General features: G+C 38.9%; 1 protein-coding gene across 1 annotated transcript in view; it reads right to left on the bottom strand.

Moving 5' to 3' along the window:
* Nucleotides 1-14984, bottom strand: part of JAM2 (junctional adhesion molecule 2) — a 61772-nt gene extending 46788 nt beyond the window's left edge. Inside the window, exon 1 of the mRNA XM_046648263.1 lies at nt 14649-14984. Within this exon, the coding sequence (XP_046504219.1) occupies nt 14649-14715 (67 nt within the window). The 5' untranslated portion in view covers nt 14716-14984. The remainder of the gene's footprint in view (nt 1-14648) is intronic.
* Nucleotides 14985-14990: the final 6 nt, after the last annotated feature.

Here is a 14990-nt window from a genome sequence, read left to right as displayed (position 1 = left end):
ACATATAAAGTAGAGGAACATGGGCACGGATGTTAGCTCAGGGCCAGTCTTCCTCAGCAAAAAGAGGAGGATTAGCAGCAGTTAGCTCAGGGCTAATCTTCCTTGGAAACAAACAAACAAAAAAAAACACATACACAAAAAAGAAATTTTAAATTTTTAGCAATTTAATGAACTCTTTTTCACATTTACCTTTTCCTGCTATCAGTCTACGAATGTGATGTGCATTCATCTAATGGGTACTTTCACATTTTAGGGAATAAAATATTAAAGTCCCTTTCAAAAGAAATGAACTGAAACGTCCACGCTACATCATGAAGAAAAATGTAACTGTTACGCTGTGGATTTACTAATGGACTTTGCTGTTTAACCCAGGATCTTGGAGTTGCAGTTAATGACAGGGTGTTTGTTTGTTTTAAGGCATTCTATTTTTCTGTTAGTGTGAGACAGACTAAACAGATTAAAAAGGGGGCTATTCAAATGGCATTTGGGTTTCTTACACCAACCACCCTAGCTAAGGCGTAGAGTTTGAGAGAACAGATATTATTTCAAATAGACTCACTTTGGTCTATATATTCTCTCTTTAAGCCAGTAGACTCTAAGGTGGAATGTACAAGAAAACCCAGAGGGATCAAGACAAGAAATATTAAAATTTCTATATATTTATCACATTCTTCTCTTTTTTCTGTTTCTATAGGTTTAAATAGTTTTTTATGAAAAAATTTTCAAATATACACAAATGTAGAGAGAACAGAACAATAAACCCCATATATTCATTATCTGGATTCAACAACTATAAAGATTTGGCTACATTGAATTCATCTATCCATTTTGTTGTTGAGGAATTTTAAAGCAAATCATATACGTCAAACAATTTTCTTTATTATCTTAGTACATATCAATACAAATTAAAGACAAATATCTATATCAGAACTAATAAAATTACAAATAATTCCTTAGTAATAAATAAATAATAAATAAATAAATAAATAATTCCTTAATATCCAGCCATAGTCAAGCTCCCCTGATGTCGTATTTGAATCAGGATCCGCATCTCAGCATTACATTTGCTTCTTAGATTTTTTGTCTTGTTTTTTTTTTAATCCAGAGCTAACCTGCCCTTTCCTCCCTTCCCGTTTTATTTTTTCATTTTGTGCCATTGACTTGTTGTAGCAACCTGGTCAGTTATTCTGTAAAATAACCACCTTCTGAGTTTGTCTGGGTGCAGCCTTGTGGTGTCATTTATTCTGTGCCTCTACTTCCTGTGAAAAGAAGTTAGCTTGCCAAGAGGCTTGATTCAATGTGAAGGTCAATGTGTTCTTCTTTTTTTTTGGAGGGCTGGGCAAGAATACTACATGGGGAATACTATGTGCTTCCTATTGTCCCACACAACGTTTGGTTGTCCTACTTTTAATGATGCTAAGATTAATCAGTGGTTTCAGATGATAACAGACTAATCCTTCCATTGTAAAGTTCCCCAGCAACATTTTCTCTAAGGTTTTTACCCATTAATAATCATATCCTGAACCAATTACACGTTGCAAGATGATGATTATTAGATTCTATTATTTTTTCCATTATCTTTGCACATTTATTCACTTGAATTCTATGCAGAAATTTTCCTTATCAATTAAGGCTATGTGATTACACATACAAACATAACGGAAAGCAAGTTAAAGGCTTAATTCTTTATGTTGATTGCCAAATATCAGAGTAAGAGCAATTGACTTAGCAGGTTCTAATGGTGACCAAAGACTGGTGACCAGTATTTTATTTTATTTTATTGACTTTCTCTCTCTTTTTAGTATCTGCATAATTAATACATTTAAAAACTATGTTCAATATCTTTACATCAATTGCATCCAATAATTTTTCATTTTTGATTCTCAAATTTCCTCCAATTTGGCCAAAGGGAGGCTTTTAATGCTGATTCCTGTCATTCAGATACAAACCCATTATCTTTGAGAGCTAATGTGCTTTCTGGTACAACAAAATGTCCCAGGCTCATCTGACATATGCCCAACCCTAAACATGGGATCAGATGTTCCTCCTAAGATCCCTACTCACTGCTAGTGTGGACGGTATTTAGAGATCAGAATCTGTATGCTCACTTTTATGGGGTTGTAGGATAGATTATATTATTATTCCCAACTACAGTCATGCACTGCATAATGACATTTCGGTCAATGACAGACCATATATACAACGGTGGTACCTATAAGATTAGTACCATATGGCCTAGGTGTGTAGTAGACTATACCATCTAGGTTTGTATAAGTACAATCTATGATGTTTGGACAACGATGAAATCACCTAACAATACATTTCTCAGAACGTGATCCCATTGTTAAGCGATGCAGGACTGTACTCATTCCCTTCCCACTTATAATCACATGATTTCCAGGGTATCCTGGCAGGCGGAATAGACTTCCCCACCCCAGGTCCAGGTTTGGCCATGAGATGTGCTTTGACCAGCGGACATATACCATGTTGAGTGGAAGCTTTAAGAGCTGTTACATAGTTTAGTTGTGCCTCTTGCGTTTCCCTTGGCCACAAAGACTGTCCCAAACAGGGCCAGCTCCTTCAGCCTTGGGGCCTGGAATGAGAAGACATGTAGAACAGAAATTTGGCAGCTGACCTGGAGCCACCAAAATGGAATTCAAGCAAAAGATAACGTTATGATGATAAACTACTGAGATTTTTTAAGGTTATTTGTTACTTGATTAAAGCTGACTGATACAGCTTGTGATTTTATCTAGGCCTTTTTTAGTGGACAGAGATAGGAAATATATAGTTTGGGAAAGAAAAAAGCATCATGAGTTAATACTGATATTTCCATTTTGAACATAACATTATAGGACTTTCACTTAACTTTTTTTAAACATTATACCTGTATCTCTTTTTTCCTATGCTAAAAATCTTCATATCTATATTAACATAATTACTGATTTGCATTATTCTATAATATGAAGTAGTTTCAAAATAAAACTGCTATTTTAAATTACTTTAGTTTAAAATATATTTGCAACTTTAATTAAAATATATTCCACTATTCAGTGGAATATTATGTTCTAAGCTCAAGATTAGAATAATTTTTTCCTCTGTGTGATTACATCACTGATTTGATATATGGTAGGTTCATTTGTTTTTAATTTTTAGACAGGCTGTTCTAGTGAATTTTATCCTTTAAACAGAAGCTTTAAGTTTTCAAAATCAAATCTATGTAATAAGTTATCAAGAGAAATCTGTTCCATTCCTGTCCCTTCCTCCCATTGTGAATAGTTTCATTTAACCTCCCAGTGTTTGTTTCTTACACAAATTGTCGCTTGCTACATTATACTGTTCCGCATCATGCTTCTTTCACTTGATATATCCATACACGGAGATCGCCCTCATTCTTTTTTAGGGCTACATGGCATACTACTCTGTTATTAATTCAGCCAATCCCCTACTGATGGGTATTTGATTGTTTTCAATCTTTTTTATAATATATAATTTTGAAATAAATAATACTGTGCATAAATCACATCCTGTTTTTGCAAGTTCAGCTTTGGAACAGGTTCTCAGGAGTAGGGTTGATGAGTCAAAGGGTAGATAGGTAATTTTTCCGCATATTGCTGAACTCCCCTTCATGGCAGATATATTCAGATATACACACCCCATCAGCACTGTCTGAGAGCACCTGTTTCCATCCAACTTCAATAACAGAGCGTGCCGATAAGTTATGTGTTTTTGCTAATCTGGTAGGGAAGAGATGTTATTTTTGTGGTGGTTTAATTTGTATTTCCAGTTGTGTTGAACAGAGCTTCATATTTGAAGAACCATTTAAATTTTTCTTCTGAGAACTCTCTGGGGCTTTTACATGTGTGTGCGTCATTTTTCTACTTTGTTCTTTATATTTTTATTTTCTTTCCATTTTTAGGGGCTCTTTGTATATCAGTGACAATCCTCTTTGGGTGAGACCTAAATTGCAAATATCTTCCCCCAATGAGTCCTTTATTTTTCGATTTGCTTATAGTGTTTTATTTCTCCCATGCAGATGATGCTCTTTTGAGCACTCATGCTTTCCTTTTTTTGTCACTGGGGGGGTGAGGTATGGTTTTATTTATTTATTTACTTACATTTAGATCTCTGATCCATTCGGAATTTATCCTCATGTACACTGTCAGGTTCAGATCCATTTTCCCTCAAATGGCTACCCAATTGTTGTAATAATATTTATTAAGCTTTCTCTATGGTTTGAGATCCTACCATTTTATAGATAGATCCATATATTATATAGAGATTATCTATCTATCCTACTTACCTATCTATCTATCTATCTTCTGTCTGTCTATCTATATTAAATTTCCAAATGAACTTGGGCCAATTTCTGGACTTTGTATTCTGTTCTACTGGTCTGTTGGTCCATTCATGTACCAATCCCACAGTGTTTTATTATGGAGCCTTTATCAAATGCTGTAATGTAGGGCTACCACCACCTCATTTCTGCCCAGGGGTATTATTACTTATTTATTTTTCCATTATCTCCTTTGTTTGATATTTATTTTCTGATTCATAATTAATGTAATATATTGACATAGAAATACACGTATATAATTTATAACCAAAAACTTATGTTGGGGCATATGCTCTTTTTAAAAGAAGTAGGATATGTAATCAGAAAAGTTTGAAGACCAGTGCTCCAGACAGTGATTTTTTAACGTTCCGGCATCCTCAGAGCTGTTTCTGGGGAAGTAGCACAACAGAGCTGAGATTCTTGGCATTTGCCTAATGCTGAACTTGGAGATGATACCCTTGGACCAGACAATGAGTCACCTGGATTCTGGGGAAATTTTTTCAGTACTAATGAGCAGGCGTCAAGATCCCACAAGAAGTCATAATTGCTGGACAGAAATGCCTAGGAAAACCATCTTTGGTTTGGAAATAAAGCTCACTTTATTAGGGCCCTGTCCTCTCTCCTCTCTCTTAATAAACTTTGTCCTACTGTGGTACATGGATTGCTAATGTATCAATTGAGTGGCAAAGAGACTGGACCATGAGGGGAATGTCTGGAATCCTCTGCTCCAGAGAGTACTCTGATAACGCTCTAACATCTTACGTCGTCTTTTATCTCAGGCAAATGTGAGGAGGTATTGTTTGATTCCTCTGAGGTTTTTTGGGGGGGAGGACGGAGTGTTTTCCCATGTTAGAATTTTCTCCAGAGTTGGTACTTTTTTTTTTTTGAGGAAGATTAGCCCTGAGCTAACATTCACCACCAACTGTCCTCTTTTTCCTGAGGAAGATTGACCCTCAGCTAACATCTGTGCCCATCTTCCTCTATTTTATATGTGGGACGCCTGCCACAGCATGCATGATAAGCCATGCATAAGTCCGTGCCCAGCATCCAAACTGGTGAACCCCGGAGCACAGGAACTTAACAGCCATGTCATCCCCAATTCCTCTGAGTTTTTAATTCATGCTTACTCGTTCAAGAGCGATTTACGTGTTTTTACAATACAAGGAGACATCAGGCAATCAGCAAAATTTCTAAAAGGCTGAACAGTCTCTAGATTTCCTTGTAACTCTAAACTCCAGGGAGACCATGGTTAAAAAAGGGGAGGAGGGAAGTCTAGCAGCAGTAACATTATGCATTTATTAGGGACTATTAATTTTACATGTACTGTTTGCATTTTTCACACGTGCATCTCTCTGGATTGTGTAAATTTAATAATAAATTTTTTATTATTAAAAAGTTAAGTAATTTTTATGAAGCTAAGAAACAAACATTAAAATCCATTACTTACTCTATTTAACTAATCATTAAAGAACTACTATGTGCCAGGCACTACGCTAGGTGCTAGGGACACAAGGATGTGTTGTTTCTGCCCTCAACAAACTCACAATCCAGAGAGATGCACGTGTGAAAAATGCAAACAGTACAGCCCAGCCAATGCCATAAAAGACCCAGGAAGATACCAAAAGCACCAGGATTATAATCTGTGGTAGACTTCAGCTTTGAGAAGTGGACGAGCGGGAAAGGCTTAGGAGAAGAGGGAGGGGATTTTGGACTTAGACCTTCACGGAGGAATTGCATTCGGCCACGTGCAGAACATTTCAACAATGAGGACAACAACAACAGAGAAGACGGAAGTTGAGAAGGAGCAACATTGTATCTAGGTAAAATGGCGAAGATGTTCACTCTTTTGCACGCGCACACACACACGCTTATGACACAGAAGAACCTGACATGTTCTGGGTCCAAAAGCATTATATGAAACCAAAGTATAAGGGTCCCATGGCTCCAATCAGCTTATGCAGATTTTTATCATATTTTTACGACATAGCTAGCTGCATGTTTAGATCATTGGACAAACAGACACTCGAGTTATTGTTTATTCCATTGTGGCCATTCTACTTCTGATTAGAATCCATTCCTATTTTAGAGCATTCTTTAGACATGAACACAATTCTCCCTTTTAAAATTTAGCACTTTCCCAGTAGTTCAACATGTTCCCTTTTTATTTGCGGTCACTACTATTCCTTGGGTCTCCTTTAAAAATAGACCAGCTTGCACTTGTCTGTAAATCCTAGCTGGTCCTAATGTCCCTGTCTTCTCTGAGTGTTGGCTCTTACGCTCTTCTTTGGACTTTTTCATTGGTCTCAGTTGGAATTTTTCCCTGTCTAGATTTGTTCTCTGGTTTGGGAGTTTATTTCCCTCCATTTTATTATACCACTTTGCTTCACTACTTACTTTTGGTGGTTTGAACTAGAAAGTCGCCCCTTAATGCCTTTTGGCATAGGGTCTTAGAGGCCTTGGCAAGATGTTGTCATGAGTCCTATTTGTGAGACCTAGCTTTCAGTTGTGGCTTAATTACTAGTAAAAATAAATGTTTGTAGGGAGGTGCAGAATACTATGTATAATATGATCTGATTTGTTGGAAGGGGTGGGACAGTAAGCACAGTAAATTTTGATGTTTATTCCTAAAGAAACAATACAGGTAGCTTCATATGCTGGAACTATATTTTTCCCCTCAATTTTTCTGGAACTATATGAAACTTAAGAATGAGAAGGCAAAATGGATTAAGGGGCACACATGTATGGGGACGGATGGAAACTAGACTTTGTGGTGAACACGATGCAGTCTATGCAGAAGCCAAAATATAATGAAGCACATCTGAAATTTACACAATGTTGTAAACCAATGTGACCTCAATAAAATAATTTTTAAAAAAAGAGTGGGCTACCTGTGAGGAGTGGAATAGAAGTCAGGAGGGCTGGAAAGGAGACTTATTTTTTCATTTTATAACCTTTCTGTGCAGTTTGAATTTACCATCTACATATATTATTTTTAAACATGTAAGTGAAGGCATTTTAACAATGATCTATTTCTGCCTTTGATTCTGTCCACAATAAAGTATTTACCAAGTTTTTACAGTGTGAGCAAAGCTAAAATTAAAAACAGCAGGTGACTGTTTGGACAAAATGAGAGCGAGCACACTAGAAACACCTCACAGAGAGAAGAAAGACCAGGCTGGGCTTCTACACTCTTCACAGATATAACAACAAGTATGTCCCAAACTGCCCCTGTGAGAAATTTCAAAAACTAAAACAAAACAGAAAATCCAACAAAACAAATAAAAACTTGATGGCAGTGACCTAAGAAATCAAAAAGAGAGAAGGAAAAAACTCTTCCATTAAGAATGAAAACTCCATAAATAAACAAACAAATAAATAAACAAGAACGAAAACTCCTGTCCGTTAGGCTCACAAGGATTCTTGCTCAGGACTTCTTGAGCCAAGATAGCGGAGAGCTAAGCGTGTAGCTCTGGAGATACTTTCATGGCACTAGGTCCAACACAGCTCTTTGCTTCTCTGCTTATAAAATGCAGGAACAATTCAACTGCAGAGCATTTCCCATTCACTCACTGGCCTCAAGACCCAGAGAGTGGGGTTTTGTGGTTCTGTCAGCAGGCATTCGTTTGAGCACACACATTCTCTCATTCTCTCTTTCTCTCTCTCACACATACACACACACTCACACTTAGTAACACAGAAGGCCACTCTTCTCTCCATCAAATCAAATCCAATTACTCCCCTAAGGGTGGCAACACAAGGAAGCTCTGGAAACACTTAAAACAATACTGAAGGAAGACAAACCCAGGGGGTGGGAAAAAAGAGTAATATTGAAAGAAGATAAATAGTAACCAAAAGAGCCATTGTTTTACGTTTATATGTTGGGAGTTGAACAGAAAACTGGAAACACTTGCAGCTTACATGATTAAAAAAAAAATCCTTTAGGGTCCGGCCCTGTGGCCTCGTGATTAAACTTCCTTGTGCTCCACTTTAGTGGCCCAGGTTGGCGGGTTTGGTTCCCAGGCACGGACCTACTCCACTCATCAGCCACACTGTGGAGGCATCACATACACAAAATAGAGGAAGATTGGCACTGATGTTAGCGCAGGGCTAATCTTCCTCAACAACAAAGAAAGAAAAAAGAAAAGAAGGAAGGAAGGAAGGACAGAAGGAAAACAAAATCCTTAAAAACCAGAGTAATTTTTCTCAAATCTCTGATTAAATTTAATTAACTACATTTCAAATATAGAACAATTTTCTGTAGGTGTATGAATATGTTTAATTACATATGTGTGTATATATATATATACTTCAATAAAATATATAAGGAAGTGATTGCCTGGACCACTCCAATTGCATCTAACTGGTCTCCCCACTTCAACTTTGCACCCACCCCATTCTGCCTATTCCCCATTCTCCATCCACTGTGTTCTCTTTTTAAAATGCAAATCTGATTGATATTCAGTGTTTAAAAGCCTTCAATGACTGCTCCTTGCCTTTAGGATAAATTCAAAATTTATATTTCCCACAAGGCTCTCCACCTGGTGGCTGCCTTTTGCCCTCCCCTATCCTCCGCGCTCTGGCCATAGGAACTTCATCCATCCCTTCATGCTCTTCCTGCTTGTTCTTGCCCAAGTACATCTGTGCATGCTGCTCCCTCCATCTGAAATGGTCTGCTCCATCCTCTGTACTTGCCTACTAGCACATCCTTTTCATATAGATGGATAGACATAGATGTATGTATATTTTGTAACAAAACTTTAAAAAGCACATTTTAAAATAAATTCTTAATGTACTAAAAGTAAATAAAACAGTCTATTTAAACTACTATAATACTTATAAAACAACCTATTATTTATCTTTAGATGTGACTCTTGCAAATGTGGAAAATCCATTTTAAGTGATCATATGAATGTTTAACTCCACTGCCCCCCAATTTTAACAGTACCAGTTTTCTAAGTGTGTTATACATGTGAACACATTTAATTATCTTTAAACATCTATGAAGTAAGTACTATTATTGGGATTATCACCATAACATGGTGTAACATGGGTAAACTGACACATGCAGAAGTCAAAGAACTTGTACAAGGTCACACAGCTAGTACGTGAGCACAGAGTTCAGCATCAAAGTACATGTTCTTTATCACAACACTATGCAATCTGAAACACAATCAATAAAAAGTACAGTTCTATATCACTATGAATTATAGTTTAAAGGTAAAAGTTACGGTTGCCCCATGGGATCTAGAATGTTCTTGGCCAGAACATTGATTACACTGTTGCTGTGCACATCCTACCTTTGGTTGGTGTGGTAGGCAGAATAAAGGCCCCCAAAGATGTCCATATATTAATCCCAGGAACCTATAAACATGTTACCTTACATGGTAAACAGGAATCAAGGTTGTAGACGGAATTAAAGTTGGTAACCAGCTGACCTTGAGATGGGTAGATTATCCTGGATAATGGAGGTGAGTCCTATATGATTACAAGTGTCCTTATAAGCGGAAGAGGGAGTTAGAAGAGAGAGAGCCAGAGATAAGGTAGCCAGGCATTGTTGGCTTTGAATCTGGAGTAATGGGGCCGTGGCTCACCTCTAAAAGCTGAAAAAGACATGAAACAGATTCTCTGCTAGAACTTCCAGAAGGAACACTGCCCTTCCTATACCTTGATTTTAGCCCAGTGAGACCTATTTCAGACTTCTGGCCTCTAGAACTTTAAGATAATAAATCTGTGTTGTATTAAATTTGTGTTAATTTGTTACTGCAGCAATAGGAAACTAATACAGTTGGGTTGTTTTTCTAAGTTCTGGCCTTGTTAAGAGTAACACCTTCCAAGAAACAGTGCCCAGTTTTAAGTTTTCTCTTTCTGCTTTTGCCAAAGAAAGCACTTGACTCAGATTCTGATTCCACTTTCTCATCCTCACCCTCATCTTTCTCAAAATATCAATCGGGCAATACATCAATCAGTTATGCTGGAGTATGGACTCAGCAGGGCTGTCATTATATTGCTGTGGGATGAAAAGAAATGTTATTTTAAATAAGGGCCTTTAAACATTTCTGCCGGCCTGACTTCAATAAACAGCTCTTGCCTCTATAGTCCAAAACATCTTCTCCACCAAAAAGGCCCACTGGAGGAAACCAATGTGATGGAACTGTGGGTAGAGCAAACACATAAACTCACATGGGCTCTTCTCATTAAACTGCTCGTGTGGAAGGATAAATGAGTGTTCTCAGTCATAGGAAACTCACTGTTCTCTTTATGCTGACGTTTTTGTTTTTGACTTTTTCCTTCTTAAGGTAATTTCTGTCACAGTATTCAAATGGTTATCAGGTCTACCAGCAAGGCCAATTTGACCTTTATGCTCAGCAGATAACTGAGACCATACCAGGATGTAACCAGTTCTTTTCATCAAATTGATTATGATACTTTGTTTTAACAAGGTTTACACAGGGCAGAATTCATGCCTCTGGTTACCTGGAGTGCCGCTTTGGGTTAGAGGCAGAAACTTGTGATTCTGCAGAAGCTCCAGAACTCCTCCACAGCCCTTATCAGTTGATGAGAGATGACAGACTCAGATCAAGTTGCCTGGCTTGGGTTCCAGTCCAGATCTGAGGACCAGCTCCTACCAGCCATGTAGTGTCAAGAACAGCACACCACTCTCATTCACATCCAACTCCTTGGTTTAAATGTCACCACAGAGAAATCTGACAGAGAAATCTGACACTTCATTTACTTACAATAAGTTAGGGCTTCAAGATTTATATTACAATCATTAATGCTATCCATACATATCTACCTACTCTACTTCATCCCCTTCCACCTAATTGATAGGTAAATATTTACACCTACTATTAACCAAGCACTTTGCTCAGCAGTGGACATCCAATGGTGAGCCCATATCAATTCTAGAGGGAAAGAAAAATATAATTCAACTAAACACACACATAAATGTCCACATATCAACAGGTACACTGAAATCATAGTTTAAATAATGCCACCAACAAAAGGCAATCCTCCAGACTATTAAGAAAGAAATAAAGAATGTTGATAAATGGAAATAAAACGAAAGAATGAAATAATCGGGGCAAAAGAGTGGTACAGTTACACTTGAGATGAATATTAAGAAGATGAGTATGTAACTAGAGCATAAGAAATCCACCATCTTTTCTTGAATGAAGACAGCAAGAAGGGTTAAGCACGCAGATAGAAAAATAAGGAGATAAGTGAAGGCAAGTTATCTATGGAACAAACTCTCAGATCTTCAAATCCAAGTTCCATCTCTTTCCAGCCTAGGTAAGTGAGCTCAGACACGTAATTTAGCTTTCCTGAGCTTTGGGGTCACTATCTGCAAGCTGAAGATATGTTCTGTTTTGTGTATTTGTTGAGAACTTAGAAAGAGAGAAAATACAAGAAAGTCCTTAGAACAGTGTCTGATACATACATAAGCCTTCAATACACTGGTTTTGGATCTGAACATGAAATTTGAGTGGATAAATCACAAATAGGACAGTGGAGTGAAACTTAGCCTTGAAGAACATTCTTGTTTTTCAACAACACCCTAATAGCAATAAGCATACCTAATGTCCAGACCTCGGTTGCCAACACCATTCTCCAAAAAAAGGAACCAGGGCTCCTCAGAGATATGGCTGATTCTAGGACTAGAGCAGGAAACATGCAAGATCAGTTTGGAGCATTTTATAGTGCCAAAAAGTAAGGAAGCACTGAAAACAAACAACAAAATCAGACACACATACATATATAAAATGATGGGGATATGCCAATGGGACAGAGGAACCACTGAAAGAAAGCCCAATGGTCAAAGCTGGAACAATCTGTGCAGCAAAATAAATAAAATAGTATTGGACTATAATCCAAAGTATAAAATAAATATCCATTAGCCCATACTGTTATAAAAATGGATGGATGAATGAATGAATGATTGGGGAGGGAGAGACAGACACAGCTCTAAGCAGAAGAATTCCAAATAATTTATAGAGATACTACACCTTCCAGGAGCTGGAACATAACTCTTCTTCCTTAAGTGTGGGTTGGACATAGTGACTTCCTTCCAAAAAATACAGCATGAAAAGGGGAAAGAAAGGATAACCTGTGGAGAAACCTGCCATACATTACTTCAGCCAGGTGATGAAGGTTAACATCAACAGTGATGGGTCATGTTCACAGTAGGTACCCTTAACATGATGTGATGAAAATAGCCCTTTACACCTCTGTGATCTTCCTCTCAACAAATCCATAAGCCCAATCTAGTTGGAAGAAAAACATCAGAGAAATACCAATGGAGGGTATTCTACAAAATGCTTCATCAGTACTCCTCAAACCCGTCAAGGTAATAGAAGACAAGGGAAGTCTGAGAAACTGTCACAGTCTAAGAGGAGTGATGACTAAGTGTAATGTGGTGTCCTGGATGGGATCCTAAACAGAAAAGGACATGAGGTAAGAATGAAGGAAATATGAATAAAGTGTAGATTTGACTTAATAATAACGTTATCAATATTGGTTCATCAATATTGGTTCATTGGTGACAAATGTATCATACTAATGTAAAATATTAACAATAGGGGAAAGTGGGCGTGGTGTATATAGGAACCCTCTATACCATCCTCACAATTTTTCTTTAAATTAAACTATTCTAAAATCAAAAAGTTTATTTAAAAAAAGAAAAGAAAACGTTCTTGCACTGCTAGACCTTTTGGCATACCAGAAACAATATAGAAAAGATCCATACACTCTTCCAAATTAATCCCCCATAGGAGTCAGAGTTAGAAGAGTGTTACATTTACCCAAAGCTCAAAGAAGAGGTTCTTCTGCCCGTTCATTGTAGCCTTAGTTTACCTCTTGGTTGTTTCTTGGCTACAATTTCAAATTTAGGGTGTATTGTTTCTATTTTGATTACTGAAAAGGAATAGCAGAGTGAGACCATATTCTCTGTTTTTAATTAGTGACAATTAAAAGGTCAGACTACACTAAGGTCAGACTTTTGTATTTGAAATTTAGGATTATCAATGGAATACACAACTTTCCTGGGAGTTTTGCTACAATTCCTCCAGCCTGCTCTTTTGTTGCCTTTCAGCACTAGTGTATTTTTTTCCCCTGTGCTGGACATGATACCAAATGATATTTCAAAACTGCATAATGGTTTTATTGTGAAACCTTGCCTTCCTGGTTTGATTTTCTATAATATAGGTCAGCAATGCCCCCTCACTGAGACAACTCGCACCTTCCTCCCCCACCAAGGGACAAAGCTCACATCACGTTGAGCTGAGCAATACTCACTTCGGCAATGAGAGCGTGAGAAAAAGTCACTGGATTATAGTATTAGGCACTCATCTGGCTATTTTAAGTATTTTATTATAAGAACTTGAACAGCAACAATAATGACCCACACAATTTAAAAAAAGGAAAGAAAAACGAAAAAAAAAAGGAAAACCGAAAGAAAAAGGACTTCATTGCTTAAATGCTTAAGTTCTATTGTAATTTCCTCCATTTTCCTAAAAAGTTAACTCGAAGAAAAGAAAATAATAGGACACGTCCTCAGGATTTTAAATCTCCTAAGTCCAGAATCCGTGAAAATCCTGTTTAGAACCATCCCGTGAAATTGGCTTTAGGACGACGTCGTTGTCGTCGTCCCCGCTACTCGATCATTCAGCTTCTGCATCTTTCTAACAATTATCCCGTCGGACGTCCCCTGAGGACACAGCAGCTGGCTAGAGTCCTCAGACCAGACTTCTCTAACTGAATGTAGATGTGCAGGTGGAGAGGATAAAAGTAATTCTGCCTCAGCAGCCACGAATTCCCCCCATCCCCCGCCCCACAAGTGCACTGCATATTGTCGGCACAACTGGGACCCTCAGAAGCCAAGAAAACTCTTAACACGGCCCCTCCTCTGGTACTTAGAGTGTGGCCGGCGCCTGCCTCCGAGTGATGCCATCTTGGGATCTCAGCATCTTATAAGTAGTTAGTGAGTTCTGCATTCTGTTCACGTCCCTGTGTCTTTGAAAACTTAACCCAACTTTGCAAGAAGATGAGAACCTACTGGTGTGGACCCTTAATTGTCTCTAACTAGAACTGACAAAATCAGACGCTCTTTCCAATAAACCAAAGACACCAGCCTCCCGCCCTAGAGCCTGCCCGCACCCGGGTTCGCTGGGTGCCAGGTCCAAAGCCCCGCGGCAGACCCTCAGCCCAGAGACCCTCAGACAGCCCTGCACGAGCGCCGCGTCCAGGGGCTGGAGGTCAGGGAGCTGGTCCCAGTAGGAGTGAGCGGGAGGGTGGAGGTACTCCAGCAACTTACAGCCCAGGGCGACCACCAGGTAGCGCAGCAGTAGCAGCAGGAGGCGGTGGCGGCTTCTCCTCGCCATCTTCCCAGGGTCTCGAGGGTCCCGGCGGCTGGAGCGCCGGAGGCCAGGCGGGGTCCCCTGAACTTCTGGGGCGGGAGAGGAGAGACTCGTGCAGGGGAGGGGAAGGGCGGGGCGGGGCGGACTCTGATGGGGTGTCAGTTTCCCCTTCCAGGGGCGGCTTCTCAGCTGGCAGCCTGGAGGCAGGTCTGGCCTAGCCGGGGGCTTGAAGGGGGATCTGGGTCGTTCTTTTTTGCTGGGGGGGGGGGGGGGGGGGGGGGGGGGGGGGGGGGGGGGGG

This window comes from Equus quagga, chromosome 21 (assembly GCF_021613505.1).
Source record: "Equus quagga isolate Etosha38 chromosome 21, UCLA_HA_Equagga_1.0, whole genome shotgun sequence".
NCBI lineage: Eukaryota > Metazoa > Chordata > Mammalia > Perissodactyla > Equidae > Equus > Equus quagga.
The sequence above is the reverse complement of the archived record's forward strand: the minus strand, read 5'-3'. Positions and strand labels throughout refer to the sequence as shown.